This window comes from Bufo gargarizans, chromosome 2 (assembly GCF_014858855.1).
Source record: "Bufo gargarizans isolate SCDJY-AF-19 chromosome 2, ASM1485885v1, whole genome shotgun sequence".
NCBI classification, from domain to species: Eukaryota; Metazoa; Chordata; class Amphibia; order Anura; family Bufonidae; genus Bufo; species Bufo gargarizans.
Window position 1 is genome coordinate 708,286,878 of NC_058081.1, and position 17,108 is coordinate 708,303,985.

General features: G+C 44.1%; 1 protein-coding gene across 8 annotated transcripts in view; it reads left to right on the forward strand.

The window, feature by feature from the left end:
- GRAMD1A (GRAM domain containing 1A) overlaps window positions 1-12,028 on the forward strand; it is a 147,597-nt gene extending 135,569 nt beyond the window's left edge. For all 8 annotated transcript variants that reach the window (XM_044282530.1, XM_044282531.1, XM_044282532.1 and 5 more), the window contains 2 exons: window positions 3,800-3,920; window positions 7,889-12,028. In XM_044282530.1, the coding sequence (XP_044138465.1) occupies window positions 3,800-3,920; window positions 7,889-7,978 (211 nt within the window). In that variant the 3' untranslated portion in view covers window positions 7,979-12,028. The remainder of the gene's footprint in view (window positions 1-3,799; window positions 3,921-7,888) is intronic.
- The last annotated feature ends 5,080 nt before the right edge of the window (window positions 12,029-17,108 follow it).

Here is a 17,108-nt window from a genome sequence, read left to right on the forward strand (position 1 = left end):
AGCACTATGCATTAGCCACTGTTGTCACCAGAGAAGCCTTTGGTGGTGGTGGCGTTACAGGGTGGGCAGGTGTGTCTAGTCAATACAGAACTGCCCTACACTTTGTGAATGGTCCAGTGACAAGCCTACCCGAACATCATTAATCCAGTCATTGTGCCTCTGCATGAACAACACAGGGCTAATTTCATCTTCATGGAGGACAATGCGCCAGCCATGGTGTGACCTGCACTTTCTTCAAACCTGAATCCCATTGAAAACCTATGGGATGAGTCGCTGCGTAGAGGCTCGTAACTCTGTAACTCAGAACCTCAATGACCTGAGGGCCGCCCTTCAAGAAGAGTGGGATGCCATGCCTCAGCAGACAATAAGGCGAGTTGTGAACAGCAGGAGATGTCGTTGGTGAGCTGTAATTGATGCTCAAGGCCACATGACAAGTTATTGAGACCCTGACATTTTTGTGGGGGTATACCCAGCACTGGTGTGGGCTTTTGTTTCAGTCAGTTGTTTGAGATGAGGAAATCGCTATTGCTGCTTCTACTTAAATGCCTGACTTTCATGATCTAATATCGCTGTAGCATAAATTTCATCCGAAAGCCAAATATTCCAAACTTTTTGTGAGTAGTGTATATGGAAAGCTCCTGACTGGCACTCTGGAAGACTCGTTATTGGTGCCATTGCTCCATTTAGCTTATTAATACTAGATCACCTGTAAATGGGTTGTTTCAGGTTCCTTTCATGTTCTGGAGGCTTCCACCACAAGGCAGTTTCTTTATTTCCCCTTATCGCTGTCAGTGAAACTTTTGAATATTTATTAGTCCTAATGTATGCATTTATTAACGTTACATTGTATCTAATGATTCTGCTATTGCATTTATTGTAACCTTTGTATAAGTGTACCACTTTACGAACCCTTCAACAGGAGGAAATTGATTGTGGTTTTAGAAACTTCCAAGACACGTTGTGTGTCAGTACAAAAACAGATGAGAAAAGCAATGAACCAATATGGCGGGCACCCTGTAAATACGTACCATGGGCAATGCCATCTTGAGATTTTACATTTTTATGGCTATGATGTGATACGTCATTGATCATTGTTACTAAGTATCCTGCACTAGGTTTATGTAAAAACTACACCACATACTGTCAGAAGTCATGATGTGCCCAAAATTGTGCAAAGAAATATCATCATTTTTTTAGCCATAACTTGAATGTTGTGTTGTCTCTATGGGGTAGGAATAGTCTCTAGGTTTAAAGGGGTTGTCCAGGATTTTACAAGTGATGGCCTATCCTCAGGATAGGCCATCCCTATCTGATCAGTAGATCTTAGACAGCCCCCAGAGCCCTGCTGATCAGCTGGAAGTAAATGCTGGAAGTCGGTGCCGGAATAACACGGGTCGGAGCTGGTTACCGCTGTGCTGCTTCCATTGACTTTAATGGGAGCATTGCTGCAGTCACCAGTTCCATCCACTACCCAGGGGACAGAGCTGCTGGCGCCAGAGATGCTGCAGAACGGCTGATTGGTTCTGCATCCCTGCCAATCAGATACTCATTGTCTATTCTGAGGATAGGCCATCATTTGTAAAGTTGTGGATAACTCCTTTAACCCCTTGACAACATGCGCCATACATGTACGGGGGATGTAGCCTCTTTATAGACACCTAATAACGTGGATCGTAGACATTTACCCCCTCAGAGGCCGTAGTCAGTTGTGTCCACGGCATCTGAATCTGCTTTCACCGGGAGAGACCGAATAGATTCCCTGCACTGAGATCGGGGAAGCTGTTCATTGTCTACAATAGCCTGGGTGACGCTGAAGAAACCCAGTCTATTACAGTTGTAGTTCTTATGTAGGCCGGCCGGTGGCAGGGCTCCATTACCACATAGCGAATCTGCAATACACTGCGTTAATAATTGTGATCAAGCCATATTCAAGCCTCCTAGGGGGCTTAGGCTACTTTCACACTAGCGTTCGGCTTTCCGTTCGTGAGCTCCGTTTGAAGGAGCTCACGAGCGGACCCGAACGCAGCCGTCCAGCCCTGATGCAGTCTGAATGGAGGCGGATCCGCTCAGACTGCATCAGTCTGGCGGCGTTCAGCCTCCGCTCCGCTCGCCTCCGCACGGACAGGCGGACAGCTGAACGCTGCTTGCAGCGTTCGGGTGTCCGCCTGGCCGTTCGGAGGCGTGCGGATCCGTCCAGACTTTCAATGTAAGTCAATGGGGACGGATCCGTTTGAAGATGCCACAATGTGGCTCAATATTCAAGCGGATCCGTCCCCATTGACTTTACATTGAAAGTCTGAACGGATCCGCGCAGGCTACTTTCGCACTTGCGCACTTGCGAATTTTTTTAAAGTTATTAATGCAGACGGATCCGTACTGAACGGAGCCTCCGTCTGCATTAATATGAGCGGATCCGTTCAGAACGGATCCGCCCGAACGCTAGTGTGAAAGTAGCCTTAAAAAAGTAAAAAAAAAAAAAAAAAAAAAAAAAGGTTTTAGAAATATATAAAAATTCAAACCACCCCTCTTTCCTCATAATAAAAAAACCATCATAGATATTGCGACAACCCGAAATGCATGTCAACTATTAAAATTATAACTGCATTTATACCGTATGGTGAACGTTGTAACTGTATCTAAAAGGTCAGTTTGCAGTTTTTCACTCTCCACTCCATAATGGTATCAATAAAAACTACAGATCACCCCAGATAAATGAGCTCCCACTCAGCTCTGTAGATATAACATTATTGGGGTCAGAATATGGCGATGCATAGAAAAAAATTATATATATATATATATTTTTTTTTTCAGTATTAAAATACAAGAAAAACTATATAAATGTGGTATTCCCGTAATCGTACTGGCCCGGAGAATTAGGGGAACATGTCAGTTTTACGGCATAGGTGAATGCGTTAAAAAATCGAAGCCTATATTACTGTGGTGCAATTCTATTTCGCAACAGTTGGAATTTTTTTACAGCTTCTCCTTACCTCGTATACAATATTAAAATGTGACATTAGAAAATACAACTTGTCCCAAAAAAAAAAAACCCCTTGAATGGAAAAATAAAAAAGTTACAGCTCACGGAAAACAGGGAGTGAAAAAATTAAACAAAAAAACCCCCCCGGAAAATCTGCTTGGGGCTGAAAGGGTTAAGACAAAATTATTAAATGGTGCGAGTTTTGTCGTAAGTCTATGCCTGCTGAGAGATAAGCTAATGCAATACGTGTACTTGCAGTCCTGTGCAAAACCACACGTCAGTGTACTGCGCATGGTAACAACTCGGCTCTGCTACATTTCTCTCAAGGTCACTTTACAAGGAAATTAACAATGAATTCACATGTCTGTAGGTGTTTTGCGGATCCGCAAAACACAGACACCGGCAATGTGCGTTCCGCATTTCGCGGACCGCACATCGCCGGCACTATAATAGAAAATGCCTTTTCTTGTCCACAGTTGTGGACAAAAATAGGACATGTTCTATTATATTATTATTTTTTTATTTTATTTTTTCCGGGAACGGAATTGCGGATCCGGAAATGCAGATGCGGACAGCACATAGCATCCGTTCCGGCCCCATTGAAAATGAATGGGTCCGCAAAATCCGGAATGGATCCGGAAAAAAATTGCGGACGTGTGAATGGACCCTAATCGTCTAATGATTCCCACGGCTCCTAATTAGTGGCAGAATAGAAGTAGTGGTCGAATGGGCGATGGTGACGTTGCTGTAGAATAAGCCCCTCCTCATCTGTGCGGATACAGAGCCCTTCTTCTGGGTAACAGCGTCTTCTATTCACAGGAGGTTTCCTCAGACATCAGCGGAATGGGCGGAAATACTTGAGCTTCAGAAACGTTTCCACAGCACTGAGGTCCAGAAGTGGAAGCAGACGCTGCGGACGTCAGTACAGCTGCTAGACGAGGTGAGCGCAGGGTCCAATCAAAGCTCAGTCTCTATACACTCTGGGGGTCATTTATTAAGACCGTCAATTTATATGCTGGTCTTGATCGCCATGCGCTGGCGGTGGATGCGCCACAGGCACAGCCTCTACATAACTTTGACGCTTGCTTCCGCCGGCCGTGTGACATGGTTTAAACTACGCTAGCTCCCTTTCTAAAGATGGTAAACTAGTGCTGCTCCCTAGAAGATGGTAAATGAGACTGGCCCCCTTTTCCCGCCACTTCGGAAAAGTGACGTGAGTGGTGAATAAGCACAGATTTTGCCGCAAAACCCGTTTGTGACAAAATCCGCGCCTTAAATACGCCAAAAGTATGTGAACCCTTTGGAATGATATGGATTTCTGCACAAATTGGTCATGAAATGTGATCTGATCTTCATCACAACAATAGACAATCACTGTCTGCTTAACTAATAACACACAAAGAATTAAATGTTACCATGTTTTTATTGAACACACCATGTAAGCATTCACAGTGCAGGTGGAAAAACTATGTGAACCCCTAGACTAATGACATCTCCAAGAGCTAATTAGAGTGAGGTGTCAGCCAACTGGAGTCCAATCAATGAGATGCGATTGCAGGTGTTGGTTACAGCTGCCCTGCCCTATAAAAAACACACACCAGTTCTGGGTTTGCTTTTCACAAGAAGCATTGCCTGATGTGAATGATGCCTCGCACAAAAGAGCTCTCAGAAGACCTACGATTAAGAATTGTTGACTTGCATAAAGCTGGAAAGGGTTATAAAAGTATCTCCAAAAGCCTTGCTGTTCATCAGTCCACGGTAAGACAAATTGTCTATAAATGGAGAAAGTTCAGCCCTGCTGCTACTCTCCCTAGGAGAGGCCGTCCTGTAAAGATGACTGCAAGAGCACAGCGCAGACTGCTCAATGAGGTGAAGAAGAATCCTAGAGTGTCAGCTAAAGACTTACAAAAGTCTCTGGCATATGCTAACATCGCTGTTAGCAAATCTACGATACGTAAAACACTAAACAAGAATGGATTTCATGGGAGGATACCACAGAGGAAGCCACTGCTGTCCGAAAGAAACATTGCTGCACGTTTACAGTTTGCACAAGAGCACCTGGATGTTCCACAGCAGTACTGGCAAAATATTCTGTGGACAGGTGAAACCAAAGTTGAGTTGTTTGGAAGAAACACACAACACTATGTGTGGAGAAAAAGAGGCACAGCACACCAACATCAAAACCTCACCCCAACTGTGAAGTATGGTGGTGGGGGCATCATGGTTTGGGGCTGCTTTGCTGCATCAGGGCCTGGACAGATTGCTATCATCTAAGGGAAAATTAATTCCCAAGTTTATCAAGACATTTTGCAGGAGAACTTAAGGCCATCTGTCCACCAGCTGAGGCTCAACAGAAGATGGGTGTTGCAACAGGACAACGACCCAAAGCATAGAAGTAAATCAACAACAGAATGGCTTAAACAGAAGAAAATCCGCCTTCTGCAGTGGCCCAGTCAGAGTCCTCCTGACCTCAACCCGATTGAGATGCTGTGGCATGACCTCAAGAAAGCGATTCACACCAGACATCTCAAGAATATTGCTGAACTGAAACAGTTCTGTAAAGAGGAATGGTCAAGAATTACTCCTGACCGTTGTGCACGTCTGATCTGCAACTACATTAAACGTTTGGTTGAAGCCAGTTATTAAATCCAAGGGTTCACATACTTTTTCCACCTGCACTGTGAATGTTTACATGGTGTGTTCAATAAAAACATGGTAACATGTAATTCTTTGTGTGTTATTAGTTTAAGCAGACTGTGATTGTCTATTGTTGTGCAGAAATCTATATAATTCCAAAGGGTTCACATACTTTTTCTTGCAACTGTATATTTCTTTGTGTTCCAATTTCTCTCCATTTTTAAGATCTCCACTTGCTGTCAGTGAAGGGGGACCTTCTCGCTTACCTTCTGATAGTTGGTACAATTGTATCACATCCACAGCACACGTCTCTCTCCTGTCCTAATACTTTATTACAATGTGTCAGTGCCGTTAAAATGGAACAGTCTGGAATCCTCACAGGAGACTGGATGGGATGGTAACCAATGCTTAACCACAACTAATATTTGGTGATTTTTTTTTTTTTTAACCAAAATGTCGACTGATCTTGACAGAACTTTTCCGATGAGTGTGAGGAAATGGAGAGCTTCACTGCGCAAGCGCAGCAACTGCCCCATTCACTTCAGAAATAGCCAGGCCAATGCGCTCGGGTATTTTCGTAACTCCCATAGAATTGAATGGAGGGTGGTCACTCTCTGCTGACTTTGGGGGTCCTGTTCTGGGGATAGCTGTGGGTCCCAGAGGTATCCTACCCATAAGCCCTCAAAGTCCCAGATGAGACAACCCCTTTAGGAGAATTCATGTTGCATATTGTAATGAGTTCTGGAGGCAAAATTGGCAAATCTCAGGAAATATGCTAAAATGATCAGTAAATGTTATTGAACCAAGAATCTGCCTGATCACGAGACCCCTGCCGATCACAAGAACGGTAGGTCCTGGGTCTCCGTTTGAATGGAGTAGTGGTTGTGCATATCCACGGACCTGTACTTTGCTATCATCAGCAGCCCCCTAGAGTTTACGTGGGGCACCAGTGCTCATTCTCCACCACCAGTCCATCTTAATGTAGAAAACTGGACCCTGGTTTTTGTGAACAGTGGGGGTCCCAGCAGTGGGATCCTGCGCAAACAGACTGCGTACGGACGATACGAGTTCTTGGTGGACTAATCCCTTTTTACTTTGTTAATTTTAAATTCCACAACAATCATTTTCTCATGAGTCATATCATAAAGTCTGATCTCCCACAAACTCAGAAAAAAATTGTTCTGCGAGACATAAAGAAGAGCGACAGATGGTATCAGAGGGAAGAAAAATAACCGGTGGGAGATGGTGGGGTGAGACAATGGTGGGCGACAGTTACTTAGTCATAGAGCATAGCCCCTAAAATATTAAGAGTAAACATAATATAAATCCTTTTATGTAGAATTATTTCTAATTTTATCCAAAAACATTTTAATTACATCTGGGTGACCATCAATATGGCGGCCAGTGCAGGTCCTCCAGAGGTTGTTGCCTAGCTTTTACTGTAGTAAGACAGGGTAACAACTACTTTACCTATCTTTAGGAAAATGCAGGACCTTGACAGAAGATGACACCAGAAAGGATAGTTAAAAGGTTTGTTTTAGTCTGAGGGAAGTTGGACATGATACAGTGGGAGGTCCATTTAGAACAAAGAGCAGCTCCTGCTTTGACATGGTTGGACATCCATTTTCAACGGCCAGTATGTAACACCACATGTATGGCCAACTGCAGCTTACCCTGTTGATGACAGCTGATGACCCCATTTAATAGGAATTTTTTTATTTGAGGTGGAAATGGATTGATATACACTTGTTGAACTGTGATCATAAATGGCGGTCAGTATGGGAAACCCCATTATGAGTTGTAGAAGACTGTCCCAAAACAATAGCTTATCTAGTCAAAGGATAGGTGAAAATTATCTGATGGGTTAGGGTACGACTTGCTGGGACCCCATCAATAACAAGTATGGTGGTCCCTTGTCACCTTTTTAAATGGAGCATCCTTTGGGCATGCCCACGACTGCTCCATTTAAGGCCAAAATAGCCAAGTACAGTGGTCAGCTAGTGAGCATGCTCAACTGCTGTTTCATTCAAATGGTGAACAAAAAACCCATGGATCGGTGGAGATCCCAGTGGTCAGTCCTTTCCTAATCAGACACTTACCACAGATCCTTTTGAAACGTGATAAGTTGGCATTCTGGAACATCCCCATTCAAGCTGGCCATACACCTTAGATTAACATCGTCTGTATCCAATGATTATGGCTTAGGTGTATCCATGCTTATGGTGCTGCTGACCCAACCTTACAACCCCAATGTTCCTTCATATTTTCCAGATGAGATCTTCTTTGCAGAGACTACAACAGGGGGTTTTGTTGAATGATGCCACCACCACAGCAACTCAAGAAGAAGATGCGCTGTCATGACCCTTGATCTTCTTACATAATTCCTATGGGACACTTCTGCCGAGGAGGACACACTTCACTGAGCAGATCCTGGAAGAGCATTTGCTCTCGAAGACAAGTTCGGTGACATGAGCACTTGATAGCGGCGTAGCTTAACGCTTTGCTGTAGGGATTGGAGGGCTGGATACCATTTCCCTTCAAGAATAAGTTAACGGGATACAAGTCTACTTGATGATGAGATGTACTATAAGCTGCAGTATGGGGAGAATGGATGCTCCCTAGAGGAGAATAAATCCAATTCTCACAACTATTTAAAGATGGTATCAAAGGGAACTTTTTTTTTTTTTTGTCTGGGAAATATTAGTATTTTTGTTTTGGAGAGAGACTCGAAAAGAAGGCAAACCTTATAATGTTTTGGTTGAAATTCCTACCACCGTTGGCAGTAAAAGACTCGCCGCGATGACCTATTTGGAAACGTAACCTTTTGATATGAACATGGCCAATATGGAGGGCTGTGATTGCTGTGGGGCAGGTTTCCCATGATACAGAGTTGGCATTCCTATAGTAAGGACCTTCATGACTACCTGGAAGTTGCCTTTTTGGTTTTCGCCATAGTTCAACACTCCAAGGAACCTTTTATTGTGGTCTCGCGGAATTGCCGTTAAAATGAGGTGTGTCAGACACCATCACTGGGCATAATGATGTATGCTTCAGCATTATGTTTGACATTTTATTTAATTTTTTCCTAATTTCTAGAGTAGATTCTTACAGTCTGGCCTAGGGGTCATTTCAATAACTCCAAATCAGCACTGTGATTCTAATTTTTGACCATGAACACATTCCTGCTAATGAATCAAACGCCCGCCCCTCCTCCACCTTCAACGGAATGTAGTTTTATCAAGGTATTATTTGTAAAAAGCACTTCGTGCTGTTATGCCGAGAGCTGAACCCCGAGTGCCTCTTTTGCAGTTCATGAATGTTATCCCTAGTTGAAGCCTCGCATTTTTCATACTCTCCAGCGCAAACCAGCTTTGTTCTAGAATTGTTAGGTATTTATTTATTTTATTGTAATGAGATGACCTCTTCTCTAGCAGAAGAGGTTCCTTTTATTAGCCATGTTTTATGCCCCTTATTTCTTTCGTAAAGTAAATCTTTTACCTACAGACCGGAAGAAGCATCGATCTGTGGATTTGAACTTAGCTCCCTCAGAACACAAGGGTGAACATTACTACGGTTGCCTGGAATGAGTGTTTATGCATTCTCCTTATTATGATCCTGTGTCTATAAACATTTAGATAGCATATTTTTTTTTTATGCGACAGGGTTAGGCACAAGCTCAATAACTTGAAATGCATAAGATTGGGTGCTTATAGATTTGTTTTTGGCCCTCTGTAGATGGGGACTTGGCCCTCGAAGCAACTTGAGTTTTCACTTGGCACAAATGGCAGCATGATGAAACTCTCCATGGATCTTGTATCACAAACTCATTACGCATCCATGGTGAGATTAAAAAAGCTAATTGTTGGTGTTTTTGCTGGTGGCAACCCATCTTGATCGGTTGTTTGAAGGGAGGGTGCTGCATAATTTCAACTCAATCTCCTGGTATGGCTGCCACAGGGTGGCACATACCAGAGGTCCATTGTTTTCAATGGGTGTACATGCTACCATTTGTTTACATAGATCATACCTTCCGTTTTCCAGTTTTGAGAATTGTGCTGGATGCAGTTTTCACCTTTAGTGAATAGAAGGGTCTTCAGGTAGAAACCTCCCCCCCAGAACCACAAATAGTTGCTCTACTTACTTAGAGCATACTCAAGGCAACCTCATCTAGAACCCATGGCACTCAAGTGAACCTGTCCCCCTTCCCCACACACACAAATTGTCTGCTTTCACTGTAGGTGACAGGGGCACTTTAAATTTCACAAAGGAGCCTTCATTGAAAACCATTTATTATTGGTTCCGTTATGTCCCTAATTGCATTTTTTTTCGACCAATGTTAATTTATTTTGCTGGAACACAGATGACCTTTATGTGCGTTTTAATTTATTATTCTTGTCAAACACCTGAAAAGTATTTTAAATTAAGTTTATCACTGCCGCATATACCACTGGGGTCCTCTCTGCAGAACCCTATGTCACTGCCAGAACCCCCAGATTATGTTTGTGCATGATTTGTATATGAAGGAGGCAGGAAGAGATGTGACTTTGGGCTGGACCCATTGATATTCATGTGCGTAAAATACCTCACCAGGCTGTATTCGCATAAAACATGGAAGAATTAAAGCTAGGACCTTTTGTACTGGCACTTTATACAGAGCGCTTCCTTATTACAACATATCTAATGGCAGGTGACTCGAAGGTTTACAAGCCTTGCTTATCAAGTCACGGTCTTTAAGACTTGGTTTTCTAGCCTAGACCTTAAATCCTAGGACTTAAAGCCTTGGTCTTTAAACCTAGATCATTATGTTTTAGTCTACTAGCCTTGGTCAACTAGCCTACATTGTCAAGCCTTGGTCTTCATGACCTGGTTTTCAAGCTTTGGCTTTTTAAGCCTTGGTATAGTAGCCTAGGTCATCAAGCCTTGGTCTTCATAACCTGGTCTACAAGCCTAGTTTGGGTTGTCAGTCCTTTGTCTTTAAGCCGAGGTTTTCAAGACTTGACCTTTTAAGTTTCTTTAGGATTTGGCATATGAATGTAAAAAATATGTGATATTGTATTATTTGCAATACTTAACCTCTTATGATATTTTTGGTATGCCATCCCTTCACCCCAAACCTAAGCTTCATTCTTAGGCTTTGCAGTCAAATTAAAATGGGAACTCCACCAGCTTCTTGGCTTTCATACTATTAGCCATGTTTTCGTTTAGAAATGAGAAGTTGCCTATCGATGACTACTTTTGGTATTACGGGTGGTAGCACCACTCCTCTGTATTTATTTTGCTTGGCCAAACCAATAGCAAAAACAATAATAGGTGGTTCCGTCAAGCTCAACTATGTAGACTGGAGGTCTTAATTTTTAATATGACCAGAACAATGTCTGCATGTTCTCACCATGTATCCAGGGGCTCGGTGCTGCCGTTTCCTTCTCCAACCCAAAAACATACTTGGGTGAATTTACTTCCTATCCAATTGGCCGTGGCATGTATGTGTCTTATATAAGGAAATTGGATTGAAAGGTTGCACAGAGACTAAACCCAATGGTCATGAATACACCATGTGCTGTTATAAATAGAAGGTATGCAATGGATACATGCTGTTCTGTGGAGTTCCCCTTTAAGATAATCAAGACAGGATTATAATGTAATGACTGTACCTTGAACCATTTTGCTGCTGGGTACTGCCGTGGCTTGTGTTTGAAAAGCAGTCGGATGAACACATCATGCTGGGGTGCTCTCTAAGGTGCTATCAGGTCTGTGGTTGGTATTTCCAGTAGCAGCTGATAGACCTCCCTTGACAACACCTGCAAAAAAAAAAATCTAATAAATTTGGGAAGAAATCTTATCTCTCATATGTGCTGTACCTCCCTATGACTTGAAGATAAAAGGGTAACAGTCATCTAGTATTCCTTTTCTTCATTGGCCACCTTCCCGCCTCTTTTTCACACTGTATTAATGTTTTTTGCACAAATCCATGTACTGTCACTTTAAAGATCTTACTCTGAATATTCTAGTAGTATGAAGTGCAGTTGTATAAAGGGGTTGAGTAAGGTTGGGTCCAGTTTATGATAATTTTTGGGGAGTTTTGTAGTTTCCCAGATATAGTTGGGTTGGTTAGACACTTATATTGACCACATTGGTGTCCTCCACGTCCGACAGTTGCCCCAGTACTATTATATACCACATGATCTATTACATAAACAACCAGTTTGGGGGATAATTTTACTGAATGGGAATCGTAGTACTAATTTTCAGTAGTCCCTTTCATCATATTGTTGAAAGTTCAGCCCCTTTCCCTTTCTCCTTCTCATACAGTTCTTCTAGCCCCTGGCAGTGCAGGTTTAGATACACTTGAATACACTGTGTGTGAATATTTTGTCAACCTGCTAATATTTATTAAAAAATCATTTGAAAGTTTTTCTTGCTGTGGTTTGTATGCTCCTTTTTGTCTTTACATTTGTAGTGCATAGTTGTAGCTCCACCCACCGAGGGGGTACCGCCCAGGAGGAGATACTGGCATGGCACTACTGATCTACACTATCACTGCTGGAGCAAACCCAGGTCCTCCATGTGCCACAGGTTGACCACTTTGGAACCCATTGGTTTGGCACAGATAATTCTGGCGCTAGAGGTCCATAATACCCTGCACATTGGAAAGATGGCAAACTCTGTCTATTCTAGGGTAGGTGGGTCTATGGTATGATACATGAGACAATCCTTCTGGTCTGTTCTAGACCATCAACACTTTAGGCTGATTATTGAATACCTCCTCAAATTAATGATACTGCTGGTCTATATTGGAGCAAACACTGAACTTGGCAGTGATTCCACACTGTGACACACTTTAGGATATCACTGATGGTCCATAATACACAACGTACTCAGCTTATATAGCAAAGAGGGCTCAATAGTGACAACAGAAAAGGAGCCCCCCTCTTAATGCACCATCAAGTTGTGCTCTCACCCAAGTAGAAGGATCTAGCTCTTGGTTTTTCACCTTCCCATGGAACAGTTCTTCACTCTTTGCTAACATGGCATTGCCAATGGAAGAATGAGTCCCATCCGTTGGAAAAATGAGCTGGGTCATTTCTTTCTCCAGGGTCATTGGGTTGTCTTGAGCTTACGTAAAATGCCTGCTAAAGCATTACTAGCACATGGTCTACAATGGGTCCACATTGTTAGAGTTCATATTAATCCTGCAACATCTGGACCTGGTTGAACAGAACTTGGATCTTCATCTCAACCTTTAGTGGTCAATGTTAGGCATAGCAGAATCATAAGAGCATCAGATTATTTTAATGTTGGGTTCTTATCACACCACAGATGATGGCATCACCTATCCAGTTTAACTCAATGGCTAGGGCAACATGGTGACGCTGGTTGCACAGCATCCTGTTGAAAAGAGTGACCATACATGACTGCGATGCTACAGTCTGCTGGATTTTTGGTTGTAAGTTGCACGCTACTTTGCCATCCTAGACTTCAATAGGACGGTGACTCGCAACGTGTCTAATGGGAGTTACAAACCATAACTTGCCCCTGACTCGCAGTCAAATTGAAGCATGCAAGTTGCTGACGAATCTCCCACATTTTTGGCACATGAGCCGTCACACGTCGCAGTGTAGCTATGCCCGTTGTCTGCAGCATTACTAGGACAGATGGCCTAAAAATAAAAGAAGAAATCGTACAATGTTCTGCGTTTTTTTCCCCCCAATAATATCTTACGAATGGTCCAATGTAATAAGACACTGTGTAAACCTGGCATCAGCTGAACCCTTGGGAATGAGCATTTTCCACCAATGTCTCTTGGCGCGGTACATCTCTGACAGCCATGAAGCTTAACTACAGGTCAGACTAAGGCCTTGGTTTGAAGTGGTTAATTTTTTTTCTTATCGCCCTTTAGCCTTGTTTCTGCTGAGCAAGAAAGCACCGACTCAGCACGTTTGCAATATTAATGAGCTGTGAGCTTTTAATTTAACCCCCGCTATCCAAAATCTGCTGACTGCTCTGCAAAGACCAAGTCATGCAATCTGTGCTCCATGTGAGAAGCAATGTCCTTTCTTTAACCGCACAATTTTTTTAATTCCCGGTTTAGCTCCATAGTAAGGTGGTGCGATGTGAGAGATGAAGATCTAAGGTCTTGTACACATTGGTGCGGTATAGTAGAATGTGACGTCAAGCTTTTCCCTGTGTTTCTAAACTGATGAACTTAACATAGGAACAAACCTATATAGATAATGACAATGGCCCAATGATAAAAAAATACATCAAATAACAGTGAAATAGAGCAAGAATAGAAAATGCTCAAAATTACTGCCAATGACAGAAACCTCACTGAGCATTGAAAACAATAAAGATCATATATTAATATATAATATTACCGGTCTAAGCTAACCAAACAAATGAAAGGAATATATATATATAAAAATGAGTTTGTCTGTCTGTTCTTTATGCGCGACCAAACGACTGGACCGATCTTCACCAAATTTGGCACACAGGTACATCAGGTGTCCAGGAAGGTTTTAGACGGGGTCTCAGCTCTCTAGGATGTACCGTTCCTGAGATATTCCCAAAAAATGACCTGCATTAGCCAATACAAGCCTGCAAGTCTCTCTCTTCATATCCCAACTGCCATACACACGGTCACATGTCCTTTATCAGCCAATAGAAGCTCGCAGGCTAGGGCTACATGATGACAATAAGTGCACGAGACATAGTGCACAACTACACTGCTAAATGCATCCATCGTGGATGGATTTTTTGCAACTGTCACGTCGTAGTCGCAGCATGCCGCATGTCGCAGTGCGACACCATAGCCTATCATGAAAATTGTTGTATGACAAAATGTTGCGTGACGCATGTCATGTAGCCCTAGCCTTAAAGGGTCAGGGCACTGTGGAGGTCACTGTTAATGGGGCAGGGGCCACTATTAAAGGTGCAGCTGCTGTGGAGGTCTCTGTTAAAGTGGCTGGCACTGTGGAGGTCACTGTTAAAGGGGCATTCACTGTGGATGTTACTGTTAAAGGGGTGGGCACTGTGGAGGTCACTGTTAAGGGGGCAGGGGCCACTATTAGGGCAGCTGCTGTGGCGGTCACTGTTAGGGCAGCAGGGTACTGTGGAGGCTACTGTTAAGGGAATGGGGTACTGTAGGAGTCACTGTTAAAGGGACAGGTGCTGTGGAGGTCTATCTTAAGGGGGCAGGGAACAGTGGAGGTCACAGATAAGGGGACGATCCCCTATGATGATTGGCCTGTACACGGCGCTCCTGGCTGGACTCTGCTCATATTGTATCACCATAGGGAAGCAGCTGCTTCGGGGCAGAGCTCAGAAGGGGCCCGGGGCTGGAAGCAGTCACTGTACTTCATCACCCCGGGACCCTGTCAGAGTTGCTGACTACTTCTGCACCAGGTCCAGAGTCCTGCACTTACACCTCTGTCACTGACCTGAGATCAGTGACATTGCTCCACCTCTCCCCTCCTCAGTTCTGATGATGGACAGTGACCAGCATCAGGATGGTCCGATGTGGATGGAGCTAATACAGCTCTGCCCCTTCTTCTACCCACGATTCCTGCAGCCTGAACCTTCCCTGCCCGGCATGCTGAACATCAGTTGGATTCCCACAACTGCACCAGTGATGTGAGCGGCAGAGGAGCTGGGGTTATATTCAGCTTTCCCAGACTGTCCTCATGTCTCTGCACATGTGACCTGCAGTACAGTAGGAAAGCTGGGTGACATTACATCATGAGATGTCATCCAGCTTCCCTGCTATCCTGCATGGCACATGTGCAGAGGCATTGGAGTATGGGCAGTGGGAGAAGGGCACAACAGGAAAGCTGGGTGTCTATATATGTGTATTGTATATGTGTGCGTCCATGTGTGTGGTGACTGTGTATGAGTGCGTCAATGTGTGTGGTGACTGTGTATGAGTGCGTCAATGTGTGTGGTGACTGTGTATGAGTGCGTCCATGTATGTGGAGAGTGCGTGTATGACTGCGTCCATGTATGTGGAGAGTGCGTGGATGAGTGCGTCCATGTATGTGGAGAGTGCGTGTATGACTGCGTCCATGTATGTGGAGAGTGCGTGGATGAGTGCGTCCATGTATGTGGAGAGTGCGTGGATGAGTGCGTCCGTGTGTGTGGAGAGTGCGTGTATGAGTACATCCATGTATGTGGAGAGTGCGTGTATGAGTGCGTCCATGTATGTGGAGAGTGCGTGTATGAGTGCGTCCGTGTGTGTGGAGAGTGCGTGCATGAGTGCGTCCATGTACAGTATGTGGAGAGTGCGTGTATGAGTGCCTCCATGTATGGCAGGGGTGGGGAACCTTTTTGCTGCCAAGGGCCATTTGGATATTTGTAAAAATCGTTTGGGGGCCATACAAAATTCTCAACTTAAAAATTTGACGGCTATATTTGGTCAAACATATAAGTGACTTATGTGTAAGTTACAGAAATTGCGCTTGAATTAAAAAAATATTTGAGAGCTGTATTTTTGCAGCACAAAATGGTGCCTGCGCTATAAATATTACAAATAGTACAGGCGCCATTTTGACCACTTATAGCAGTCTAATATTTAAGTTGAGAATGTTATATATTTAGTTCTTTATTTTGCATTAATGGCAGCCAAGCTCATCCAAGGGGGGTCCAGAGAGGGGTTCACCCAGCTTTCACTCTTCCTGCCACTGTCCCTGACTCTTTCTTCACAACTGTCCTTGCCTTTGTACCTTTCTCAGCCTCAGATCTGCCTCCACCTCCATCAGCCTCAAATCAGCCTCCTATGAGACCCCCCAGCCTACATCAGCCTCAAATCAGACCCTCATCAGACCCTCCCCAGCCTTAGATCAAACCACTATCAGACCCTCCAGCCTCCATTAGACTCCTCTGAGCCTCAGATCAGACCCTCATCAGACCCTCCCAGCCTCAGACCCCCAACCTCAGATCAGACCCTCATCAGACCCCTACCTTGCCTCATATCAGCCCCACTCAGACCCCCCCCAGCCTCAGATCAGACCCTCATCAGACCCCTCCCAGCCTCAGATCAGACCCCTCCCAGCCTCAGATCAGACCCTCCCAGCCTCAGATCAGACCCCCAACCTCAGATCACACCCCCATCAGACCCCCAGCCTCAGATCAGACACCTACCTAGCCTCAGATCAGCCGTCCTCATCGGGGTCTGGACCTGAAGCAGTTTGTCATCGTAACCGACTTGAGTGGGCAAATGCTCACATTCGATGGCGTCTGGCACGTTGGAGAGGCGTTCTGTTCACGGATGAATCCCGGTTTTTACTATTCAGGGCAGATGGCAGACAGCGTGTGTGGCGTCGTGTGGGTGAGCGGTTTGATGACGTCAACGTTGTGGCAGGCGTGTGTTATGGACAACGAACACAGGTGCATTTTATTGATGGCATTTTGAATGCACAGATATACCGTGACGAGATCCTGAGGCCCATTGTTGTACCATTCATCCACGACCATCGCCTCATGTTGCAGCATGATAATG